The sequence below is a fragment of the Myxocyprinus asiaticus genome, chromosome 41 (assembly GCF_019703515.2).
Source record: "Myxocyprinus asiaticus isolate MX2 ecotype Aquarium Trade chromosome 41, UBuf_Myxa_2, whole genome shotgun sequence".
Classification (NCBI taxonomy): domain Eukaryota; kingdom Metazoa; phylum Chordata; class Actinopteri; order Cypriniformes; family Catostomidae; genus Myxocyprinus; species Myxocyprinus asiaticus.
In genome coordinates, this window is record NC_059384.1 from 1760775 (window position 1) to 1788687 (window position 27913).

Here is a 27913-nt window from a genome sequence, read left to right on the forward strand (position 1 = left end):
GTTTACATGAGATTCACACATTGTATCCTCATATGGAAACAATTAAACCACATAAGAAGAGTTAGTTAAGGAAATAACAAACTGATGCATTTTTGCATAGCTCAGATTTATTGATTGTAGAAACCATATTAATGATGTCATAATTGAGTGCATCATTTAAAAGTAAATGTAAATGATTGTTAAATGGATTATATTGTTCTTTAAGCGCAATTCTGTGAAACTGATTATTTGAACCGGAGTAACAGCTGGACAACAACATTAAATAAACTGTGCAGGTTTGTACTTTTGTTCATTCTTTGTTGTATGCTTATATTATCTGTGCATGCCTATATATATATATATATATATATATACAGTATATATATTATTATTATTATTGTTGTTGTTGTTAGAGGTATACCGATATAGTAATCAGTGCCAATAGATGTTTTTTGGAACTATCTGTCATCAGCAAAAACCTATGCCAATAGGTGCCGATATTATGTTATTTTTATTTTTTTACTATTGGATGATTAATCTGTTATTGGCCTTTTTCACCACCTTAATTATCGGTATCCACTATCGGTCGACCTCTAATTGTTATCATTTATTTTATTTGTTTCAGAAGCTGAAAATGTGTGGATTTTAATAGTCAATATTTCAGAGGTAAGTGTGAAGTGTTTGCTTTCTCCAAAGAGCACAAGGTGCGTTTGGCCTTCATTGATCACATGACATGTATCGAACATTTTTCTAATGTTTGTAGAATGCACTTAGTTACAGATTATGATATATCACAACCAGAGCTCAAGGGTGAATCTCATGAAACCTGTCAAGAACATGTCCACCTAAAAAACGTCAAGTCGGCATCTAGAGATGCAAGGGTGCGTCTGATGCAATTCAAGATTTTACATGGATTCTATTGGACCCCCTCTAGATTGTATAGGCTTGGTCTTAAAGACACTCACCTGTTGGCAATGCCAATCAGAAGATGGAGACACAACCCATGTTTTTTGGGGGTGTGTAAAGGTCCAAGAATTTTGGATGAAAGTTCAGAGTTTTTTGTGTGACGTTTCAGGCACTTGAATTTCACTCTGCCCCAGACTCTGTGTTTTGGGCAATGGGGCGGTCATACATTTTGGGGATAAACACAAAAAATTGGGTTCTGACCAGCATTATGGTTGGCAGGCAAATTATTTGAAGGGGATGGAAGTCGGATAGGGCGCCCTCATTTCCGGAGTGGTCTGCGGAGATGGGGAGGGTGGCTGCTTTTGAAGGGATGTCAAGCAGAAGGCTGGGGGTTCAGAATTTGTTCGACAGGAAGAGGGGTAATTACTTGGTGTTTTGGGGGGACTCTCGGGGAGGGGCTGTGGAGAGACCATGGGCAATGTTGATTCAGTGTATATATGTTGTGTTTTTTATTTTGTTATATGTTTATGAATCAATACAAATGTTAACTGAAAAAAATAAAGAACATGTCCACAACATATTTGACCCCAAAATGAAAATAAGAATTGGAGGAAAGATGAGCTTAAATGGCAAGTGTCACAAAAAAGGCTAAAATATGCTTCATTTTCATTATGAGATTATAATTTCAGGATGTGACCTGGACATGTCCTTGCGAGATTAACCCTAAAACAGGTGACCATGCAGTTTGCTGTACAGTTTGCTCAAATAAGCCAATATGTGTAAAGCAGGAGTCTGCATGTTTCCAAAAGGGATTCACACTTGCACCCCAACTTTTGGAAGTGATACACCATTCTTTTTTCTGTGATATTTCATGTCAAAACTTGCAGAGTTCTCCAGTGCTTTTACTTTATCTTAATGACTATCATATATTCCAGCAGGCACTTTAACTATAAAGCTTCCTGAGAACATGCTCCTGAAACGATCTTTGCAACGCAGGTGTCGTTTCAACACTGTAGATCCCAGAATGGTCTTTCTGGACTTCTGTAACCGTGATGACCTCACTGTCTTCAGACCGACCCACAAGAGGAAATGATGTGAGACGTAAACGAACAATAATTTACTCTCATCAAGAGCATTGTGATACTCATGACAGACACTGTCTGTTCATACTGATGAAATATGAACTTGTTCTGTCTGTAGTGGATATTGATAAATCCAGCCCTTCTGAGAGATTTGTAGATGTTGTCTCAAATGTGTGTGAAAGGCAACAAGTTTGCAATTTTGTAGCTATTAAACTGTTAAATGGGGTTTGTGTGCCATGCTGAAGACATTATGAATGGTTTTAGTGGTAAAGAGCAACAGTCATAGAAGCATGAACATGATTGATTAGATATTCCTTTCTATTTCAATCAAATCGGCTCTACTAGTGGTCGACCGATAGTGGGTTTTGTCAATATCGATAACTAAGGTGGGAAAACAGGCAGGTAGCTGATTAATCGACCAATACGTTTAGAAATTCTATAATATAAATCTTTGCACTCATTCGTTTTGTTTTTCCATTTTTGCTATTTCATGAATTTTATTGTTTATTATAGTTGTCTTATTGTTTACATTTGGCTGAAAATCCTATAATAGTCTGCCATCTGTTAATGACAGGCTTCATTGTGACAACTTACCCCATATAGTGTGACAACATGCCAAATATCCACTGTAAATATGCACTGAATTGACCAAACTGTCAAAATGCAATATTGAAAACATTTCTAAAACAGCACCGCTCACCAACACATGCCAGATGTTTCGACTGGCCCCCGTGAAAAGGGCCGAACCGGACGCTGGCCCCCAGTAAGCCCTGACCCCTCATTTACTGCTGTAAACCTCCAGCTTCATCGGCTTCTCCATATTTGCCTTCAGGAGATCTCCAAGTGTGCTGCTCTTTATTCTGCAGGTAAAAATGCTTTTGGGTCTCAAGTTCAACATTATTAATATTTGTAACTGTACAAGTATGAGTTCATGGTGTTTTTTCAGTAATCATCATCTTCATGATTTCTGATTTCTGATTCTGATTCATAATTTTTTTGTGAAATGTTGAGAAGTATATCTGAAAGCACTAGTGTGGTGTGTTCAATAAACAAGAAGAAATCAAACGGCTCCAGACCGGCTCTTTGCACTGGAGAATTCTGCTGAATCTGGGAATTGGAGTGTAAAAGATGTTTCCTTGAAGAAATAAAGTTTTTGAAGATATGCATGGTGCAAATACAGGCATGTTTATGTCTGAGGGGGTGATGCTATAAAAAACAAACTGATTTCAACCTTTTGTTTTTGTTGTTATATGAAGATCACATTAAAACAGTCTTGGAAACATATTACCATACCATCAATGGCGTAGATTCCAGGGGAAAGGGGGAGAGCAATTACAAAGAGAATACAAAATAGCTCTCGGGCAGCTATTTTCTATGTAAACATGCGGCATAAAAGTAAATCTCCTTTCCACTTAGAAGGGGAAAGAACGAAATCTACAGAATGGCTGTTTTTTTTTTTTCTCCCCTTTTTTCTCCCAAATTTGGAATGCCCAATTCCCAATGTGCTCTAAGTCCTCGGGGTGGCGTAGTGATTCGCCACAATCCGGGTGGCGGAGAACGAATCTCAGTTGCCTCCGTGTCTGAGACCGTCAATCCACGCATTTGATCACCTGGCTTGTTGAGTGCGTTACCGTGGAGACATAGCGCGTGTGGAGGCTTCACGCTATTCTCCGCGGCATCCACGCACAACTCACCACACGCCCCATCGAGAGCAAGAACCACATTATAGTGACCACGAGGAGGTTACCCCATGTGACTCTACCCTCCCTAGCAACTGGGCCAATTTGGTTGCTTAGGAGACCTGGCTGGAGTCACTCAGCACACCCTGGATTCGAACTCGCGACTCCGGGTATGGTAGTCAGCGTCAATACTCGCTGAGCTACCCAGGCCCCCAATAATGGCTGTTTAAGATAACGATCAAAGAACATATTTTAAATCGGCAGTTAAATCTGACACCAAGGGTTTCATAAATTGTGCTTGTTTAGCTCACGAAAAAAACCAACAAAAAAAAAACAAAAACGTATTTTTACAGGCTGGTCCGCCTAATGCACATGTGCACTGTCGAGTTGACTGACAGGCGATGACTGCCACTAAAAGGTGCTTGGCTCTTTTACCTTTAAAGCATCTGCCATTTTGGGCGTTCCAGGTTTTCCATTCATTTTAATACAAGTGCTCCATCTCAGGGTAAATACTCTCTGCTTTTCCTCTGCATCATTCCTAGTCAGTCTGTTTTTTGTTTCTTTTTTTGTGTCAAAGTATGCAAAAAGTGTGGTAATTATTTTTATTTAGGGTACATTAGTTGAAGAATTGATGCATTTCTGTGCCCAGCCTTATTTTTTTTTAATGGAGTTATTGGAAATCAAACAGAAACATAGAGGAGGCTACAGGCAGCCGCAGTCACACCGTGTCCTAACCTGATGGCAAACGACACGTGATGAAAGATATATTTTCTGTGTTAATCCGAGTTTTTGTCCTAACCAGCAGTGATGAGCGACGGTACATTCTATCGATCGTTTGTTTTCTATTTTCGGCATCTCGCGGGTAACTCCGTCCACTGTGAACTGGCACTGGAAATGAAATGGCAGTGGATATGTTTATAACATTTTAGAAAAATATGAAATTGTCACATAAAAAAAATAAAATACAAATATGACAGAATTCTCACGCGTTGCTTGTTAGTAGACAAACTAAATAAACTAGTAAGTGTGAAAAGTGGCCATAAAGAAACATCCAAGCACACGTCTTCATTGTTTACTGTAACAGCTGTGACATTGGGCACTTGTTAAAAAAGTAGTCTTATTTTAATTTGAATGTGTCATTCATGATAGTCAGAGAGAAACACTGTAGTTATTTAATAACTTAATCAAACGTCTCCGTTAATTGTTGAATCGTGTTCAATGTCTAATCCCCAAATGTAATTGCAATTATGATTAAAGTAGTGTATTAAACCATGAAACTACAGCGAAGCATTACATCATGAATATTAATTAGTACGTGCTGACGTTTTTAACTAATATTTATATAACGTCTGCCTTTCAGCCAATCATTTACGAATGTTGTCCAAACATCATCTTACGTAATTAATATTCATAACCAAGCCTTCGCCATAGCAAAGTAGGATTCGTACGTTTGTAACTCGTAGTCCTTAAAGAAAAGAGAAACTAGTAGGTATATAAACAACAAAAGGATTAATTTATCTGTATTTTTATTTTTATTTCGCTTCGAGCTGTCGTTTCTTTACACAGGCTTAACTAATAAACTTCTGGTAACAGATCACCTGGGAGGCGAGTGCCAGAGCCTTTCTACATTATAGATACTATTTTGTATTATTATTATTATTTGAATGAATGTATATAGATAGGATGTTTCATTACGCTGAATAAACTGCTCATCATTTAATGAACTGACCACCTGTCCGCTAAACTTCAACATGTTTTGCACTAAACAGTCCTTTTTGAGTGAACTATGCGTGGTTTACAACTGAAACGGAAAGTTTTGCGACAGGTAGCTGTCAGTTTACGGCTCTCTCCATTCATTTGTATGGTATCCGCAAACGGTAACTCACTGTCGTAACTTGCTAGTTGACCGTTGTTATCTCCCATAGAGAAGATCTTTGGCTTAGCAAAGGTTATTTTAAAATCACAGGTTTGTGTTGTTGTACAATTAATTTGTTTAACTATCCCGATTAGCGATGGCTGAACACGATCCAACGTGTCTGGTAAGTTGGTGAAATGTTGATTTAGTTTGTTTGATCGTTTTGTTATATTGGTAATACAATTTCAACGGCGGATTTATAATGACAGTTATTTGTTTTATCCCACAGCCGTTTATTATATATTTTATGAGGGAGAAATACTTCAGACAAGCCATAGATACAGCGGCGAAGGGTTTAAAACTATTCAACAATGACCCAGTGCTTCGGTTCTTCAAAGCTTTTGGAACTTTAATGGAAGGTAAGGTCATATTTATACTAATGAAGAATAAACAAATATGGCAACAACTGTGATGTAATAACGGCGATAATGATGATAATGCGATTAATATGGTGATGATGACGATGCTCGTGCACATGACGTGCTCGTGACGTGTTGGTAATGGTGGTGATGATGATATAAATAATGACTAACAAAATATTATTTTTAAATATTTGTAAGTATTTTTTAAACATTATTTTTATTCATAAAGGACAACTTTTGTTGGACAAAGGACTGTTGTTGGTTATTTTATCATTTTATTTTAATTCATGAATGAAGCCAGCAGTGGTGTAGCTAAAAGTCGGCCGGGGTCCACCCAGAATATTAGAATTATTATTATTTTTTTTTTTTTTTTTTTTTTTACTCAAATATATATTTATAAAATAGTTTAAAAATGCATAAATTCTGCTTTCTGAAAGTGTGAAAGAACTGTGTAAGTACATTTTGGAGAAAAAAACATTTGGGCAAAAATTTGGCCCATCCATTTTTACTGAGGCCCACCCAAAAGTAATTTTCTGACTACGCCCTTGGAAGCGAGGCTTGTAACATTAGTGAAAATAACACCAGTGAAGATAGTGCCATTAGCATAACAAAACAAACACCAATAATCAGACTAAAATCAATTAATCATTGAAATATTTTTTTTTCCCCCAATAAAAATCTTTTACACGAATATTAAACAATGCAACACCACTAACATATTTAAATGGACTATTTAAAAAACAAAAAACAGTTAAAATTCAAATTAGCCCTAATAACATTATATGGCCAAAAGTTTGTGGACCCTTTTTTTTTTTTAAAGCCGAAATATTTTATGCAAAGTAAATTTATCTTGTGTTAATAAAAAAAAAAATTTAAAGATATATTTTACTGGAAAAAACAATAAAAAAATTCTCATCAAGATTTTTGCAGTATATCTTTGCCCTAACATCAAAGGACTTACTATAGAAAAAAAATGATATATATGTGTGTGATCGAACATGGATTTTCTTGATAATAATATAAATAAAATCAAATTAATCGTGGCTGGTAACATGTGCATGTAAAAGGGCTAGAAATAGCATTTTAGCTTAGCATAAAGCTAAATGTTTAATTGACCATTTTCACATGGTTAACTATTTCTGCTGCTCCAAACGTACCTCAAAACTCCAAACGCATATTTTTCCCCAATGACGTCATAGCCACCTTTTCACTCATAACAGTGTATAAACGCCCTCTGTCTGCTCGTATGAAGTAACACGTCATAAGAAAGTGTTTCACCGCTGTTCAAATGCACTTTGGATCGCATCATTTATATGTATAAATGTTTTCCATCTGAATTGACTAAAAATTAAATGAAAGAAATGACAAAAAATGCAACGTAATTTCTTCAGTAATCTAAATACTTTTTTAATGTAACTGTATTCTGATTACCAACTATATAAATTGTAACTGTAGTGAAATACAGTTACTTATATTTTGTATTTTAAATACGTAATTCCGTTACTTCCCAACACTGATTTCATTACACATAACAACAGAAAGTAAAGATAAATAAATAATAAAAATCACCATTTGCACATTTAAGCAGCCTCTTCTTCCTCTGAACTTTGACCTTGGAAGAACTTTTTGTACTTTCAAAATACAAGTTTTTAACATTGATAACACCGATGACATGAAATCAAAGGACAAACATTTGTTTTAAATTATTTAAATTATGAATTACTATAAAAAACAAAACAAAATGCACACTTGTTAGGCCTTGCACTAAGGCATGACCTGAGAAAACAAAATGAGTAAAAAATAAACACGTAAATAACTGTCAATTTCATAGAAGTGCTGTACCAGAGGAAGGGGACAAGGGTTTTTTCAGGCAGTTGACAAATTTAAATATATATATATTTTTTTTAAAAATGTGTAAAACAATATAGAGTCAAACCATTTCATTTTATTTGATAAAAGTTAGATTATCCTCCAACTTGCCGACAGGTCCAAAAGGGGGCGCTATGTCGCAAAAAAAGTTTACGCTTAAAATGCTCAAGTCTTCGAATACATAAGTCAGGCATATGAGGTGTCGTTTGAAAGCTTAGAATCTAAAATGTTCATAGCTACCCATCACTTCTGCATTTATGTTACTTAAAATAACAAAATAAGGCCTTAAAATATCTGCATCGCAAATAAGCGCCACCTAGTGGTAGAAATATTAATATGAATATTAAATAGCACTTAAATAGACATGTCATATATCAAATGAAAGCTCTCATTATAAGGAACACGACTGTACAGTTTATTCTGTTGCCCTAATACCTCAGTTTGAAAGAAAGTGAAATATGATTTCTGATAGACATCAATACAAATGTCTCTTTTATGCTCCGATAACTGCTACTGTAAGCCCCATATAGCCACAAACTCTATATCAACTCTTACCTTTGGCAGTTTTCTAAAAAATTAGCCATTTATACCTGCTGAATAATCCAATGTTATATCTTAGATGTCCAGAACAAAATATGCAATCCAGAAGGAAAAGCATGCTAAATGAATCATCGGAGATATATGTTATCAGCTATTGAAATGATGAAATGTTTTATATCATTCCAAAGGGGAGGATCTCAGCTTTCTAATGACACCTTAATTGAGCTTCTAGTCCACTCAGAGGCCGAGATATTCAATGAAATAATGAGGGTGGTGCTTGAACTGAAAATTAGACTGAATGTCTATGGACGAGCACATCTGTGAGGGCTAAAATGCGTTAGAGCGCCACCTACATTTCAGATCTGTATATTGTGATGGAATGTGATGGAGGAAAAATATTTTTCTAGTACTTCCTGCCATCTTTTTAACTTTTTAAATGGATATAGAGCAAAAAGAACCAGAATTATATGCTTACAAAGTTTATATTATATTGGTCATAAGATTGTAAACACATACTATAATATTTATGAATAATTTGAGTCTTTTTTTTTATTTTGGGGTTTTCTGAAAAATAAGACCAGTTCTTGGCAAATGTAAATGTGAGCTTTTAAATTTGAGTGTGAAAAATTGCAGGTAGCAGCCCAAAACTGCACCAGAATTGAAGAGGTTATAGAAAGATGCCTTTTAAATGGGGTTTCCTGACTATATGAAATCTTTTTCATGACTGAAAAGTCAAGGGACATGTTTAACACCATATTTTGATAATGACCCTGATGATGGTGATGATGATGATGATGATGATGATGATGATGATGATGATGATAATAGCTCATATACTTACATTGCAGGTCACACACAGGAGGCCCTGAGAGAGCTCATCCAGTTGAAAGATCTTCCTCATCTCTCGCTCTGTTCAACTATTGCTCTCATTTATGCTCGCAGACAATGTGAAAGTATCGGTAACTCAGACACTTGTGTTCTGTACTTACACTGAACTGAATGAGCGATGAACGAAACATGGATTCAGACATTTTCTGTGTGTCCTTGTTTCTTTTCTCACATAAGATCGAGAGGCTGTAGATGAGCTGACCTCTGACCTGAAGCTGTTTGGGTCATCAGCAGGTGACAGAGCGTTTTATTATGCCGCGCTGCTGTACTGGATTCTGAACCGGAATCAGAAAGCCAAAACATGCATCAATAAAATGCTGAAGCTCTGTAATACATCACCACAGGTTTGTCAAGTTAAGTGATTGGTTGACTTGCGTTGACTCACATTGATTTAGTTATGGATCCTTTATTTTCTTTATAAACAGGGGCTCATTCTTAAGGGCTGGATTCTGCTGACCTCTGAAACCGAAGAGAACAGACCTCAGGCCATACGATATTTTGACAACGGTATTCAGGACTCAGAAAATGTTTTTGGACTCATGGGAAAGGTATGTCTTATTATTATATTAGCCGTCTTTAATAGCATACTACACACGGGGACTGAATGTTTCTTTGACGTGTAGATTGAGTTCTTCATGGCCAAACAGAATGAGGCATGTGCTCTTGACATAGCCAATCGGATCATAGTTTGTCATCCAGACTTCACGCCAGCGCAAACGATGAAGATGAAGGCATTCATGTCTCTGCGAGACTGGGAGCAAACGGAAGAGGTCGCCCAGAGGTCCGTTTCAATAGAGTTTTAACCTAAAGTATAATATTTATCTATAATGGCTGTTTTTGTTTTTCCTGTGCTTTAATTTGAACGGTTGCTCTTGATCTCATTCATTGATTTTGTTTGAAATGTGCAGAATTTTGGAGAGAGATGAACATGATCTGAAAGCTCTGCAAATGATGACAGTCATTGCTGTGGCTAAAGATGGAAATATGGGACTGGTAACTCTGTTCCTTTTTATTCAAAATTAAGTTGACTATATTTAAAGACTTGAGGACAGAAAGAAAAAAACAGCTAGCACTCATTATTTCTGTACGTCTACAACTGGTTTAAGTGTCATTCATTTAAGGATTTTTATTTTTTTGTAAAAGGAATATTCCGGGTTCAATACAAGTTAAGCTCAATCGACAGCATTTGTGGCATAATGTTGATTAGCACAAAAAAATATGTTGCAATTTTTTTAACACTCAAATTTAAAAGCTCACCATTCACACATACTGTGGACTAATTGCAAAAAAATTGGTCTTATTTTTCAGAGAACCCCCCCAAATAAAAACAAGACTCCAATTATTCATAAATAATATTGTATGTTTTTATAATCTTATCATAAAACAATTTTTTTTTGAAAAAAAAAGAAAAACTTTTATTTTGTTGTCCTAACTTTGTAAACATGTAATTCTGGTTCTGTTTACTCTACCTCACTTTGAAATGTCTAATTTTATTCCACTAGATGGCAGGAAGCACTAGAAAAAATATTGTTTTCTCTATCACATTCCATCACAATATACATATCTGAAATGTAGGTGGCGCTCTAACGCATTTTATCCCTCACAGATGTGCTCGTCCATAGACATTCAGTCTAATTTTCAGTTCAAGCACCACCCTCATTATTTCATTGAATATCTCGGCCTTTGAGTGGACTAGAAGCTCAATCTAGGTGTCATTAGAAAGCTGAGATCCTCCCCTTTGTGATGATATATTTTATCATCAATAGTCAAAAACATATTTTCTGATGATTTGTTTTGCATGCTTTTCGTTCTGGATGACATATTTTGTTCTGGACATCTAAGATATAACATTGGATTATTCAGCCAAGCAAATTTACAGACAAGTAAACAATGGCTCATTTCTTAGAGAACTTGCTAAGGTAAAAGCAGATATAAAGCCTTTGGCTATTTGGGGCTTACAGCAGAAGTTATCGGAGCATAAAAGAGACGTTTGTATTTGATGACTTACAGAAATCATATTTCACTTTGTGATTCTTTTGAAAAGCTTTCGAACTGTGGTATTAGGGCAACAAAATAAACTATACAATCACATTCCTGAGAGTGAGAGCTTTCATTTGATATATGACTTGTCCATTTAGGTGTCATGTGAAGGACTTTTATTTTCATATAAATGTTTCTACCCATTTACCTCTAGGGGGCGCTAATTTTCATCGCAAATATTTTTAGGCCTTATTTTGTTATTTTAAGTAACATAAATGCAGAAGTGATGTTATCTCTGAAAAGTTCAGTTTCTAAGCTTTCAAATGATACCTCATATGCCTGACTTATGTATACGAAAACTGTTTTCGCGATATAGCGCTCCCCCCCTTTAGACTGGCGGGGGTCCATAGAGTTTAAGGGGTTACAAAAACGCAAAAATAAAGGTTACAGTGAGACACTTACAATGGAAGTGAATGGGGCCAATAATTAGAGGGTTTAAAGGCAGAAATGTGAAGCTTATAATTTTATAGAAGCGCTTACATTAATTCTTCTGTTTAAACATGTGTATTATTTGAGCTGTATAGTTGTTTAAATCATCATTTTTATGGTCGTTTTAGGGTTTTATGGTTTACGGAGGTACGTCTCATGGCAACGAAGTTGTAAAATTGTCTATAACTTTCCACAAATGTGGTTAGTAAGTGATTTAATCACAGTAAAATCATGTTAACACACATATTGTTTACGTCTTGTGTCTATACTTTTGAAACAGTGAGTATTTTAATGTTTACAGATTGACCCCATTGACTTCCATTGTAAGTGTCTCACTGGAACACTGATTTGTAATTTTTTTAAAGAAAAGGAGGGACGAGTCGAAATTAATTTTTGCTGTAGTACACATTATACCACAAATGCTGTCGATTGAGCTGAACTTGTATTAAACACGGAATATTCCTTAATGTAAGTTTAATGTATGTTATGAGCATTCTGTATTTCAGGTAAAAGAGCGACTTCAGGCTTTAATGAAGGCAGTTGAACTCTCTGAACCCGATTATCCAAACCTCCATGTGGAGATTACAGCACCGATCAGCCGACTGGTGAGAATTATTGTTCAATTAAAAGATCTTTCCACAAAATCAGTGTTTTTTCCATTCCAAAAATGTGATTTTTGAAATGAATTTCTGTACGATTTTAAACATTCTGTCAGACAAAGAATGTTTTTAAGTGTTAACGAATTGCACCGGGCCACCTTAAGCTAAATTTGATTTTTTTTTTAACAGTATATATGTCGGGATGTAGCTATGACCTTAAAAAAAGTTAGGTCATGACACTACGAGGTGTTTATTCGAAAGAGAATTTATTGCTGATATAGTAGTACAAAATATACGATGAAGTGATCAAGTATGAGGAGACACTTACTTGTATTTGTAGGGTTCAGATCCTGAGAGAATGATGATGTCATTATGTCAAATCTTATTATTAATGGAATTGTAAAAAAAAAATATAAAAAGGGGGAGTTATGATTGTAACAGGTATGACATTAGATCATTAAAGTATATATAGAGAATAAATGCTAGCTTTTATTTCCATTTATTTTTCTTCTTTTTTTTATTTTTTTTAATTTATTTTTTTTATAATACCCAAAGGAAATTTGGAAACACAGGGCTGTGAACAGGCCAAAAGGTATTCTCATAATGAAAGACAATTAAAAAAACAACACTTTTTTGCTGACATGTTAAGAAAATTGCCTGTAATAACATGCAAAAAAGTTGGCATCAGCTATTCATTGTTAAAGGATTAGTTCACCCAAAAATGTAAATTCAGTCATTGTTTACTCACCCCTGTGTTGTTATAACCCTATTTGACTTTCTTTCTTTTTCTGAACACAAAGGGAGAAATTGTGAAATAATGTTGTGCTCAGTGATGTCATACAATGGCAGTTTATGGTGACCACCTCTTCAAGCTTCAAAAGAACACAAAAGTATAATTCAGAAGTCTAATAAATTATTCCATGAGACTCATGATTGTTATGAAAGCATACGATAAAGTTTGGTGAGAAACCATACGAAATCTAATGTATTATTTAGTGAAAATATTCATTGACCGTTGATCTCCTGTGCATGTTCATGATAGGACACGAGAGCAACAGTTCACACAGCCCCCTCGTGACATTTGGGCGTTTAAGCGAAAACTCGTTTGTTTATCTAAAAACAGGTCCTCCACAGCGATAGTGACAACAGAACACAGCTGCACACAAGACAGAGAACAGAACTTACTAAACATTTCTGAAGAGTTTGTAGTCGAAGAATTGATGCATTTCTATGCCCAGCCTTATTTTTTGAACGGAGTACTCAGAAATCAAACAGAAACATAGAGGAGTCTACAGGCAGCCATAGTCGCACTGTGTCCTAACTTGACGACAAGAGATAAAAGATACAGTGCATCTGGAAAGTATTCACAGCGCTTCACTTTTTCCACATTTTGTTATGTTACAGCCTTATTCCAAAATGGATTAAATTCATTATTTTCCTCAGAATTCTACAAACAATACCCCATAATGACAATGTGAAAGTTTGTTTGAAATCTTTGCAAATTTATTAAAAATAAAAAATGAAAAAAATCACATGTACATAAGTATTCACAGCCTTTGCTCAATACTTTGTTGAAGCACCTTTGGCACCAATTACAGCCTCAAGTCTTTTTGAGTATGATGCTACAAGCTTGGCACACCTATTTTTGGGCAGTTTCTCCCATTCTTCTTTGCAGGACCTCTCAAGCTCCATCAGGTTGGATGGGGAGCATCGGTGCACAGCCATTTTCAGATCTCTCCAGAGATGTTCAATCGGGTTCAAGTCTGGACTCTGGCTGGGCCACTCAAGGACATTCACAGAGTTGTCCCGGAGCCACTCCTTTGTTATCTTGGCTGTGTGCTTAGGGTCGTTGTCCTGTTGGAAGATGAACCTTCGCCCCAGTCTGAGGTCCAGAGTGCTCTGGAGCAGGTTTTCATCAAGGATGTCTCTGTACATTGCTGCATTCATCTTTCCCCCAATCCTGACTAGTCTCCCAGTTCCTGCTGCTGAAAAACATCCCCACAGCATGATGCTGCCACCACCATGCTTCACTGTAGGGATGGTATTGGCCAGGTGATGAGCGGTGCCTGGTTTCCTCCAGATATGATGCTTGGCATTCAGACCAAAGAGTTCAATCTTTGTTTCTCATGGTCTGGGAGTCCTTCAGGTGCCTTTTGGCAAACTCCAGGTGGGCTGTCATGTGCCTTTTACTGAGGAGTGTCTTCCGTCTGGCCACTCTACCATACAGGCCTGATTGGTGGAGTGCTGCAGAGATGGTTGTTCTTCTGGAAGTTTCTCCTCTTTCCACAGAGAAACGCTGGAGCTCTGTCAGTGTGACCATCGGGTTCTTGGTCACCTCCCTGACTAAGGCCCTTCTCCCCCGATCGCTCAGTTTGGCCGGGCGGCCAGCTCTAGGAAGAGTCCTGGTGGTTCCAAACTTCTTCCATTTACAGATGATGGAGGCCACTGTGCTCATTGGGACCTTCAATGCTGCAGAAATTTTTCTGTACCCTTCCCCAGATCTGTGCCTCGATACAATCCTGTCTCGGAGGTCTACAGACAATTCCTTGGACTTCATGGCTTGGTTTGTGCTCTGACATGCACTGTTAACTGTGGGACCTTATATAGACAGGTGTGTGCCTTTCCAAATCATGTCCAATCAACTGAATTTACCACAGGTGTACTCCAGTCAAGTTGTAGAAACATCTCAAGGATGATCAGTGGAAACAGGATGCACCTGAGCTCAATTTTGAGTGTCATGGCAAAGGCTGTGAATACTTATGTACATGTGATTTTTTTCATTTTTTCATTTTAATAAATTTGCAAAGATTTCAAACAAACTTCTTTCACATTGTCATTATGGGGTATTGTTTGTAGAATTTTGAGGAAAATAATGAATTTAATCAATTTTGGAATAAGGCTGTAACATAACAAAATGTGGAATAAGTGAAGCGCTGTGAATACTTTCCGGATGTACTGTATATTTTCTATTGTAATCAGAGTTTTTGTCCTAACCAGCAGTGATGAGCGACGGTACATTCTATCGATCGTTTGTTTTCTATTTTCGGCATTGCGTGGTTAACTCCGTCCACTGTGAACAGGCACCAGTCCAAAAACTTACAAAAAATAAGGCTGGGCATAGAAATGCATCAATTCTTCAACTACAAACTCTTCAGAAATGTTTAGTAAGTTCTGTTCTCTGTCTTGTGTGCAGCTGTGTTCTGTTGTCACTATCGCTGTGGAGGACCTGTTTTTAGATAAACAAACAAGTTTTCGCTTGAACGCCCAAATGTCACGAGGGGGCTGTGTGAACTGTTGCTCTCGTGTCCTATCATGAACACACACAGGAGATCAACGGTCAGTGAAATCTTTTGCTAAAATTTCCGTTTCTCACCAAATCTTATCGTGTGCTTTCATAACAATCACGAGTCTCATGGAATAATTTATTAGACTTCTGAATTATACTTTTGTGTTCTTTTGAACATATAAGTCCCACCCCAAGCTCACGCCATTGGTTGAGCCAGAAGTTATGTTTGCATTCTTCAGGAAGTCAAATTACCAATGCATTACTTGTAGTATACTCTAAACGTTAGATAGAAGTATTTTAACTTTCATAAAAATACACACTTCAGCTTTAATATGCTAATATTGACCAGGCTTGTTTATGAACACCTTTACACTGAACACAGGGATTATTCTGCCCTCACTCGGGGTGTTTGTGTCCCTCAGTGTCTGTTTCCATGGCACTTATTGCCCTTGAGATGTTGTGGATCTATTTATTTCTGTTTTGGTGTTTTGTTTTACAGCACATGATTAATCTGTCCTGTCTGAGTCTAGAGCAGAGAGAATGCTGTAATCATTTCAGGCACTTGACACTTTTTTACTGTAAGTTTTTTTTTTTTTCTCCAGTGTGGACATGACACAGAGATTGTGCAGATGTTGACTGTGTTTGTACAGCGGGTTTCCTCGCGTGCACCAGTGGCCTGTAATGTCATCTGTGAACTTGGTTACCTGCTGAATCTCCAAAACAAGTATAAAGACGCCCATCAGTCCTTCGCAACAGCCCTGAAAACAGACCCCAAATACACACCAGCTTTAGTAGGTAATGAATATACATGTATATACGAAACTGCCAAGAACAACTCTGGGTCATATTTCACCCCAAAATCAAGGAAACAAAAAATAAGAAAAAAATATTTTGCATGAAGAAAATAAATCCTATTGTAGGACCATTGAACATTTAAAAAAAAAAAAAAAAGTTGGGACAGTATGAAAAATGCTAATAAAAGCAAAAAGGAGTGAATTGTAAATTATATTCACCCTTTGCTATATTGCAAGCACTACAATCATCTGATTTGAAATTACTGTGCATTAAAAAAACAAACAAACAATGAAATTCACAAAGTAAAACATAATATAATATGTAGTTGAAGTGCTTGTGTATTCACTGATAAGCCACAACATTAAAACCTCCTGCCAAATATTGTGTATGTCCCCCTCGGGAAAAAATTTGATCTCAGTGATTTGGACCGTGGCATGATTGATGGTGCCAGACGGGCTGGTTTGAGTATTTCTGGGTTTTTCACACACAACAGTCTCTAGAATTTACTCATAATGGTGCCAAAAACAAATAACATCCAGTGAGCGGCAGTGTGTGTGTGTGTGTGTATATATATATATATATATATATATATATATATATATATATATATATATATATATATATATATATATATATATATATATGTATATATATATATAACTCAGCAAAAAAAGAAACGTCCCTTTTTCAGGATACTGTATTTTAAAGATAATTTTGTATAAATCCAAATAACTTTACAGATCTTTATTGTAAAGGGTTTAAACAATGTTTTCCATGCTTGTTCAATGAACCATAAACAATTAATGAACATGCACCTGTGGAACGGTCGTTAAGACACTAACAGCTTACAGACGGTAGGCAATTATGTTTACAGTTATAAAAACTTAGGACACTAAAGAGACCTTTCTACTGACTTTGAAAAACACCAAAAGAAGGATGCCCAGGGTCCCTGCTCATCTGCGTGAACGTGCCTTAGGCATGCTGCATGGAGGCATGAGGACTGCAGATGTGGCCAGGGCAATAAATTGCAATGTCCGTACTGTGAGACGCCTAAGACAGCGCTACAGGGAGACAGGAAGGACAGCTGATCGTCCTCGCAGTGGCAGACCACGTGTAACAACACCTGCACAGGATCGGTACATCCGAATATCACAGCTGCGGGACAGGTACAGGATGGCAACAACAACTGCCCGAGTTACACCAGGAGCGCACAATCGCTCCATCAGTGCTCAGACTGTCCGCCATAGGCTGAGAGAGGCTGGATTGAGGGCTTGTAGGCCTGTTGTAAGGCAGGTCCTTACCAGACATCACCGGCAACAACGTCGCCTATGGGCACAAACCCACCTTCGCTGGACCAAACAGGACTGGCAAAAAGTGCTCTTCACTGATGAGTCGCGGTTTTGTCTCACCAGGGGTGATGGTCGGACTCACGTTTATCGTTGAAGGAATGAGCGTTACACCGAGGCCTGTACTCTGGAGCGGGATTGATTTGGAGGTGGAGGGTCTGTCATGGTCTGGGGTGGTGTGTCACAGCATTGGACTGAGGTTGTTGTGATTGCAGGCAATCTCAATGCTGTGCGTTACAGGGAAGACATCCTCCTCCCTCATGTGGAACCCTTTCTGCAGGCTCATCCTGACATGACCCTCCAGCATGACAATACCACCATCCATACTGCTCGTTCTGTGCGTGATTTCCTGCAAGACAGGAATGTCAGTGTTCTGCCATGGCCAGCGAAGAGCCCGGATCTCAATCCCATTGAGCACGTCTGGGACCTGTTGGATCGGAGGGTGAGGACTAGGGCCATTCCCCCCAGAAATGTCCGGGAACTTGCAAGTGCCTTGGTGGAAGAGTGGGGTAACATCTCACAGCAAGAACTGGCAAATCTGGTTCAGTCCATGAGGAGGAGATGCACTGCAGTACTTAATGCAGCTGGTGGCCACACCAGATACTGACTGTTACTTTTGATTTTGACCCCCCGTTTGTTCAGGAACACATTATTCCATTTCTGTTAGTCACATGTCTGTAGAACTTGTTCAGTTTATGTCTTAGTTGTTGAATCTTTTTATGTTCATACAAATATTTACACATGTTAAGATTGCTGAAAATAAAAGCAGTTGAAAGTGAGAGGACATTTCTGTTTTTGCTGAGTTTATATGTACTGTGTACAGTTGTGGCCAAAAATATTGTCACCCTTGGTAAATATGAGCAAAGAAGGTTGTGAAAAATATGTCATTATTGTTTATCCTTTTGATCTCTCATTCATAATATTCACAAAAATCTATCCTCTAATGGAAATCAAACAATTGCAAACGCAACACAAGATTTATCAAAAAACAAATATATTTGTCAAATATATGTGTGGCACAATTATTGGCACCCTTTTATTCAATACTTTGTGCAATCTCACTTTGCCAAGATAACAGCTTGGAGTTTTCTCCTATAATGCGTAATGAGGTTGGAGAACACCTGGCAAGGGATCTGAGACCATTCCTCCATACAGAATCTCTCCAGATCCTTCAAATTCAGAGGTCCATGTTGGCGGACTCTCCTCTTCAGTTCACCCCACAGGTTTTCTATGGGCTTCAGGTCAGGAGAGTGGGATAACCATGGCAGAACCTTGATTGTGTGATCAGTGAAACATTTTTCTGTTGATTTTGATTTTTGTTTTGGATCATTGTCTTACTGGAAGATCCAAGCATTCTGGATGAGGCAGTCAGGTTTTTATTTTTTTATCTGTTGGTATATGATAGAGTCCATGATGCCATGTGTCCGAACAAGATGTCCAGGACCTCTGGCATAAAAACAGCCCCACAACATTAAAAATTCACCACCTTATTTAACTGTGGACATGAGGTACTTTTCTATATGGCTACCTCTCTTGTGTGTGCCAAACCCATCTCTGGTGTTTGCTACCATAAAGCTCTTTTTTGTTTTGTTTGACCATAGAACCCGGTCCCATTTGAAGTTCCAGTAGTGTCTGGCAAACTGAAGATGCTTGAGGTTGCCTTTGGATGAGAGCAGAGACTTTTTTTCTTGAAACCCTCCCAAACAACTTATAGTGATGGAGGTGACGTCTGATTATAGTTTTGGAGACTTTCTGACCCCAAGACCCAAATAATGTCTGCAATTCTCCAGCTGTGATCCTTGGAGATTCTTTGGCCACTTGAACCATCCTCCTCACCATGTGTGGAGACAATATAGGCACACATCCTCTTCCAGGCCAATTCATAACATCTCCAGTTGATTGGAACTTCTTAATTATTGCCCTGATGGTGGAAATGGGCATTTACAATGCTTTGGCTATTTTCTTATAGCCACTTCCCATTTTGTGAAGCTCAACAACCTTTGTGCCACACTTTATAACTTTATTCTTTGGTCTAACCCATTGTGATTGATGACTAAGAGAATTTGGCTTGTGTGTTGCTTTATATTTATACCCCTGTGAAACAGGAAGTCATGGCTGAATTCATGATTTCATGTACCAAGTCACCCAGGTGTACTACAAAATGCAAAATATGAATAATAATATACTTCATATATATTTTACTCATTAGAATTTCTAAGGGTGCCAATAATTGTCGCCAACGTGTTTTGGAGAAAAGTATATAAGTATGAGATTTTTCAAACTTTCAGTTAGTTTACTTAAATTAAAGGTTTCATTTTTTAATGTTAAATCAAAAGAATAAACAATAAAGAAGATTGTTCACAGCCTTCTTTGCTCATATTTACCAAGGGTGCCAATATTTCTGGCCACAATTGTATATATACAGTATATGACAAATGATAATATGATAAATAGATGATAAAATATATATACTTTTGTCCAGACAGAATTATTTTCCTTATTAATATCATATTATAGAGAGAATTTGGGTGGAAATGTACTTAATTAGCATGAAAATAATGACACAATGCTTAAAATCTTAATGGTCCTAAAAATAAGTTTAATTTTTTAATGCAAAATGTAATGAGTGCTGTGGCTTTTTGCTGTAAAATGTCATTAGTGCATCAAAAAGATTTGTACAAGCCTAAATGTACGTATCACATGTACACATAAACGTATGGATGTTTCTTCAACTTCGACCCTTTTAGCGCTGTGAACTTCTAGAAAGTACAGTCTCGTTTTTTCACACTCTCACTAGTTGATATAATTACTCTACTAACAATGTCCAACAGTGTGTGTACAAGCATCACAGGAGATTTGTGTCATATTTGTGTCATTTCCAGCACATCTCATGACATTTTTAACCTTTTTCAAATAAAATGGACGAAGGCTTATTTATCCTAAATACACACAGTTAAATCGTTTTTTCACACTTTTTGCGTAATTTGGAAAAATTACAGCTTGATTGGAAATGACGCCCAATACAAATATTTGATATATCCCTTTGTTTTGTCTCATATTTGATCTCATGCATGCTCTTCAATGATACAATTGGTTAACAAGTACACAAACTTTTGACAACTTTATTAGGGGCAAAATTGTTTGTTGTGATGGAAATGACACCACAAATGTGGGACAGACGTAATTTTTGATAAATTGATTGAAATCATACTCAGTAAATATTGAAATGGTTTGTTTACTTCACTCTTTGTTTAGATGATCATAGTTTTAAACATGCAATAATTGTTATTTTATTTTTACAATTGTTTTTCATAGTTTAATATTGAAAGTCTGGGTCTGGGACGAGGCTAAAACAGATAAATGATGAAGGCCTGGTAAAAAGTTTCCAAGTCAGTTTAATTGTGACCTGTCATATAACAAATGTAACTTTTAATAAATATCAACCCCCGGGAAATGAAAATCCTTAAAGTCACACTGCGTAGTGACATATGGTAAATGTTGTTCTCACTCATAGGTATGATCAGATGTCTACTGATGTGCGGTCAGCTTGAGGAAGCAGCTCAGCAGCTTGAGTTCTTCTGTCAAGTGCAAGAGTCACTGGGAAATACTGCGGTACAATGCTGAAAAATTCCAGATTTACTCTTCCTGTTTTCCCCCAAACACCAGCTTGGAATACAGTGTTTGTTTTGTGCCCTCTGTTATTCCTTACCTGAATTAATTCAACAATAATGTGTGCTGCCCAGTTGAATGTTTCACGATTGTATTTAGTGTTGTGTATCAGCCAAACAACTGTAATATAAAAGCCTGAAGATGCTGTACTGTATTCTGATTATTTGCCAATTGGTTTTGAATCTGTACACTCGTAGTGTAACTGTAATGTCAAGTGTGTTTCATTGGACAGGAAGTGTGTCTGCTGAAGGTCATGTTGTCCAGGAAGCAGAGAGCAGGAGGGCAGACAGAGATACAACTGCTTAAAGAAGCCACTGAACTCCATTTCTTGACTCTGCGTGGCTTGAATTATGGAGTAGAATACCTGCAGAATCTGAACCTTAATTTCCTCCTGCAAATAGTGTGTTTACACATGGAGTCAAATCAGGTATTTTATCCTTAATTTCGATTTGAATCAATTCAAATAATCAAACAGTAACACCTCAAGAAAGGAAGTCCAGGTAACATTTCACCCCAAAGACAAAAAATAAAAAAGCAGTCAGGTTTTACATAAAGAAAATAAAGCCTGTTTTTAGGACCAATTAGATTATTTTTAAGACAATTAAGCCCTTTGGACCCCCAAATTCTATAGAAGTAACTGGGACTATTTCTGGGTGATTCTTTCGAAAATGTCAAGAAGAAGTCCTGGTTATATTTAATAAAAAATATTATATATATATATATTTATGTTCAATTTCAAAAGCTTGTAATAAAGGCTCTGTTTGTTCTATCTCTCTACATTTGGTCTTGGATCATTCCACTAGATGGCAGCAAACACTAGAAAAATATATTTTTTTCTGTCAAAACATGCAGATCTGAAAGCAGGGGGCGCCCCAATGTGGTTTGTGACTCCGCCCATAGACATCGTCTTTTTTGGGAAGCTCGCCTCAAAAATAGTCAAGAGTCAGGAACATATTCAAACGATGATTTGTGTATAATACTTTTTTTTTTCTTTAGCTGAACTGCATTTTTTCTGGACATTTGAGGCATAGTGGATTATATACCCAGACAAGCTGAGAGACGTAAAAATAGACTAATTTTGTAGAAAATAACCTAAAGTAAAAGCTGTTATAGTGTCTGTGTGTATGTACTTATGTGCTGTGTGTGTGTGTGTGTGTGTGTGTCTCTGTGTGTATGTACTTATGTGCTGTGTGAGTGTGTGTGTGTGTGTCTCTGTGTGTCTCTGTGTTTATGTACTTATGTGCTGTGTGAGTGTGTGAGTGTGTGTGTGGCTCTGTGTGTATGTACTTATGTACTGTGTGTGTGTGAGTGTCTCTGTGTGTATGTACTTATGTGCTGTGTGAGTGTGTGTGTGGCTCTGTGTGTATGTACTTATGTGCTGTGTGAGAGTGTGTGTGTGTGTGTGTGTGTGTGTGTGTGTGTCTCTGTGTGTATGTACTTATGTGCTGTGTGAGTGTGTGGGGGTGTGTACTTATGTGCTGTGTGAGTGTTTGTGTGTGTTTGTGTAGGTGAGTGTGTGTTTGTGTTTATGTACTTATGTGCTGTGTGAGTGTGTGAGTGTGTGTGTGGCTCTGTGTGTATGTACTTATGTACTGTGTGTGTGTGAGTGTGTGTGTCTCTGTGTGTATGTACTTATGTGCTGTGTGAGTGTGTGTGTGGCTCTGTGTGTATGTACTTATGCGCTGTGTGAGTGTGTGTGTGTGTCTGTGTGTATGTACTTATGTGCTGTGTGAGTGCGTGTGTGTGTGTGTGTGTGTGTGTGTCCCTGTGTGTCTCTGTGTGTATGTACTTATGTGCTGTGTGAGTGTGTGTGTGTGTGTGTGTGTGTGTGTTTCTCTGTGTGTATGTACTTATGTACTTATGTGCTGTGTGAGTATGTGTGTGTGTGTGTGTGTGTGTGTGTTTCTCTGTGTTTGTGTACTTATGTGCTGTGTGAGTGTGTGTGTGTGTGTGTGTGTGTGTGTGTGTGTGTGTGTCTCTGTGTGTATGTACTTATGTGCTGTGTGAGTGTGTGGGGGTGTGTACTTATGTGCTGTGTGAGTGTTTGTGTGTGTTTGTGTAGGTGAGTGTGTGTTTGTGTGTGTACGTATGTGCTGTGTGGGTGAGTGAGTGAGTGAGTGAGTGAAATTATGAGTGTTCTTACAATAAAACATTTTTCAACAATTTTACGGCGAGGCTTCTCATAAAAGACTGGATGTCTATGGGCGGAGTTGGGGCTCCCACTGCCTTTCAGATCTGTATAGTGTGATCGATATTTTTCCCCCCAAGTATTTTCTGCCATCTAGTGGAATGATCTAAGACTAGAAGTAGGGTGATAGCACCAACAGAGCCTTTATTACAAGATTTTAGAAGCTGCATTGGTGCGTCCCCTGCCAGTCTGTATATTGTGATAGTTTATTTTTTCTAGTGTTCGCTGGCACCTATACAAACGATTTAAGACCAAAAGTAGAGAGAGAGAACAAACAGAGCCTTTATTACAAGCTTTTGAAATTGAACATAAAAAGGGTCAACTTGACCCTTAAGGACAACGTAGGGACTTTTTTTGTAGCTTTGTGTATAAATACATGGAATTAAAAAACCCGGTTCAGGTCACCTCTGTGGAGGATGTCATGGTGTATTAGAAAACTTAAAGTTAAGTTGATGTAATCAACTTATGTGTTAAAAATTCAAAAAGGTCAAATTGACCCATAAGACCAAGGAAGGGTTACATTTCTTCAGCGACCTGCAATGATAGACTGCACTATGAAAACGTAACAAAAGGTGACTATAAAGCATGTTATTATTGAATTATCTATTTATTTGTTATCTTTCACAGGACATTCCCCTCGCTCCTGGACAGACTCAACCATTTTGGCTGAAACACTCAAACATGATTTTAGAGTCAGTCATCAAAGCTGTTCCTGGTCTGTCTGTGGGCTGTTATTATATGGCCTACATCAAATTCCTTCTAGGTAAAATATAGAAACAGAGTTGCATACATTGCGTTATCAACTTGAGCGGATAATAGACCTTTCTGTGAAACTGCATGATTGGCCATCTGTAATGATCCCAGAATGCCTCTTCAGGTGATCACAGAACAGCACAACTCCTGCTGACCGTGTGCATGCAGAAAGAGCCGATCATGCCAGAGATGCATCTACTGCAGGCACGACTGCACCTGCACGCTGGAGAACACAGCAGATGTTTGAGCTGTCTGGAATCTGGTGTCAGCATTAACTTTGAAGTAAACAACTGTACTCTCAGTCAAGTTCATTTGGTTGATTTTGATTGAAACGTATTATTTTTCTGTGTGACAAATTATGTGTGAAATATTTTAGAGAAGGCCTCTTTTAAAGGGGTAATGTCAAACATTTTCATCATTTATTTCTTCTATTTATTCATCATATTCACTAATAATAATGTTATGTAATGTTAGTAAAAAAAAAAGGTTTCTTGTGATAATGTAGTTTTTTTTAATAATCTTTTTCTGACAAAGCATGATATTGTGACAGATTCACAAAACAGTCTGCACTGAAATCATATCAGACTGTAATGATCAGGGATTTTTTTTAAATCAGCTTCAGCTGCCTATTTTCAACATCGAGATTCTCCTGAAGCGTATGCTGAAGTTCAGAACGTGTCATGTTGTCAATTTATTTTCAGTAAATAATCGCTTTGGACTGGGAAGAACGTTATGAATTCGGAAAGTTTAAGGATGTTTTCTTCATGATCTCTATAATCTCAAATGTTAAAGAAAACTTACTTTATATAATAATAATGGAAAAAAATATATATATATAGAGAGAGAGAGAGAGAGAGAGTGGCAAGAAAAAGTGTGTGAACCCTTTGGAATTAGCTGGTTTTCTGCATTAATTGATGATAAATTGTGATGTCATCTTCATCAAAGACACAAGTATAGTCAGACACAATGTGCTTAAGCTAACAACACACAAACAATTATAATCTTTCATGTCTTTATTGAACACATCCAATTAAACATTCATAGTGCTGTGGAAAAAGTAAGTGAACCCTTGGATTTAATAACTGGTCAATCTTCCTTTGGCAGCAATAACCTCAACCAAGCGTTTCTGGTAGCTGCGGATTAGACCTGTACAACGTTCAGAAGGATTTCTGGATCATTCTTCCTTACAGAACTGCTTCAGCTCAGACATATTCTTAGGATGTCTGGTGTGAACGGCTCTCTTGAGGTCATTCCACAGCATCTCTATTGGGTTAAGGTCTGGGCTCTGACTGGGACACTCCAAACGGTGGATTTTCTTTTTTTGAAGTCATTCTGTAGTGGATTTACTTTGATGTTTAGGGTCATTGTCCTGCTGCATCACCCAACTTCTACTGAGCTTCAGCTGGTGCACAGCCACCCTGACATTATCCTGTAGGATATCTTGATAAACTTGGGAATTCAGTTTTCCCTCGATGATCCAGGCCAAGCGGTCCAGGCCCTGAAGCAGCAAAGCAGCCCCAAATCATGATGCTCCCTCCACCGTACTTCACTGGTGGGATGATGTTTTCCTGTTGGCATGCGGTGCCCTTTTTACGTCATACATAGTGCTGCATGTTCTTCCCAAACAATTCAACCTTAGTTTCATCAGTCCACAAAACATTTTCCCAGTAGCGTTGTGGAGTGTCAAGGTGGTCTTTGGCAAACTTCTGGCATGTAGAAATGTTTTTGTTGGAAAGCAGCGGCTTCCTTCATGATGTCCTGCCATGAACACATACCTGTTTAATGTTTTCCATATAGTAGACTCATGAACAGAGATGTTCACCAGTTCCATTGATTCCTTCAAGTCTTTCTCTGTCACTCTAGGGCTCTTTTTTACCACACTGAGCATTCTGCGGTGTGCCCTTTGAGTCATCTTGTCTGGACGGCCACTTCTAGAGAGAGTACCTATAGTACTAAATCATCACCATTTATAGACAGTTTGTCTAACTGTGGACAGATGAATATCTAAGCTCTTCGAAATAACTTTGTAACCCTTTCCAGCTTTATGCAAATCAACAATTCTTGATTGTAGGTCTTCTGAGATCTCTTTATTGCGAGGCATGCTCCACGTCAGCAGATGCTTCTTGTGAATAACAAACTCAAAATGTTTGAGTGCTTTTTATAAGTCAAAGTAGCTCTAACCCACACCTCCAATCTCGTTTCATTAACGGGATGCCAGGTTTGCCAACTCCTGATTCTAATTAGCTTTTTTTTTTTGGTTGTCATCTTTAGCCTAGGGGTTCACTTACTTTTTCCACAGCACTGTGAATGTTTAATGGAATGTGTTCAATAAAGACATGAAAGATTATAATTGTTTGTGTGTTTTTAGCTTAAGCACATTGTTGTTTGTCTATATTTGTGACTTTAAGATGATATCACATTTTATCAACAAGTAATGAAGAAAACCAACTAATTACAAAGGGTTCACATACTTTTTCTTGCCACTGTAAAAGTGAAAAATTTAGACTGGAAGAACAAAAATAACGGTTAACTTTATCTAAGCGCAGCAATATTAGATGATGTTTATCATATTGCAGTTCAAATCATCTTCCCGGACAGCAAAAGTCGCAATTGATAGGTCCCGGTTTCCTTCTCTCCCCCAACGTGCAAAACATAGCTGAACGTCAAACCATACTTTCCTTACAAGCTCTGTGGGTGTGTAAGAGGAAAGTGCAGAAATTGTCGACATTTGTATATGACAAATTGATTGTTATGTTCCTCATGTGTAAGTCGCTTAAATTTTGATTCATCATATGACCAATTTAATGGTAATCTGAAGCTAAATTCTCACCATTTTTAATCAGTGACTTACTGCAATGTGTCTTTGACAGGTGCGAGATGGACTCCAGTTCAATCTGCTCAAAGCTCGTGCTCTGATGAGGTCTGGGGATCTGAAGAGCGCCATCCAGTGCCTGAGCATTGCCATGAACATGCCAGGGGTCCGAAGGCCCTTAGAGGGGCCACAGTCTTCAGTCTCCACTGGTGAGCGAGTGTCTGTGTTCCTGGAGCTCGCAGAGGCCCGGAGACTCAATGGAGAACAGGTACAGTGAGTGGTCTTTCCCAAGATCCCTCTGTAGGGCATTTACTTAAACATTCAGTGTTTTAATTATATTAGCCTTCAAGACTAGTGTATTCAACAAACACACTGGTCCTCTTTATATATACTTGTAGTATACAGTATATAATAATTGTCATGTATTGAAGGAATGTGTTTTTCTCTTTCAAAAGCATGAAGCTTCTAAAGTTCTGCAAGACGCCATTCTGAGCTTTAAAGGAACTCCGGAGGAATCACGCGTCATGCTGGCTGATGTCGATCTGGCTTTAGTGAGAGATGATGTGGACACTGCTGTAGTCATTCTGCAAAACATTCTGCCTAATGAATCGACATACATTCAAGCCAGAGAGAAAATGGCTCACATTTACTTGGAGAGAAGAAGCAATAAGAAACTTTACGTTGCATGTTACAGGTGAGAATTTCTTTCAATCTTTATATGAGTGATCAAATCTCTCGAATTTCATGAACATGTCTTTGTCATATTTCACCATACA

At 37.6% G+C, this 27913-nt stretch overlaps 1 protein-coding gene across 1 annotated transcript in view; it reads left to right on the plus strand.

Moving 5' to 3' along the window:
* The first annotated feature begins 5658 nt into the window (after positions 1 to 5658).
* The window catches only part of ttc21a (tetratricopeptide repeat domain 21A), a 30271-nt gene continuing 8016 nt past the window's right edge, over positions 5659 to 27913 (plus strand). Inside the window, exons 1-10 of the mRNA XM_051682557.1 lie at positions 5659 to 5685; positions 5791 to 5920; positions 9181 to 9291; positions 9398 to 9564; positions 9646 to 9768; positions 9844 to 10001; positions 10129 to 10213; positions 12196 to 12294; positions 27196 to 27405; positions 27593 to 27831. Of these exons, the coding sequence (XP_051538517.1) occupies positions 5659 to 5685; positions 5791 to 5920; positions 9181 to 9291; positions 9398 to 9564; positions 9646 to 9768; positions 9844 to 10001; positions 10129 to 10213; positions 12196 to 12294; positions 27196 to 27405; positions 27593 to 27831 (1349 nt within the window). The remainder of the gene's footprint in view (positions 5686 to 5790; positions 5921 to 9180; positions 9292 to 9397; positions 9565 to 9645; positions 9769 to 9843; positions 10002 to 10128; positions 10214 to 12195; positions 12295 to 27195; positions 27406 to 27592; positions 27832 to 27913) is intronic.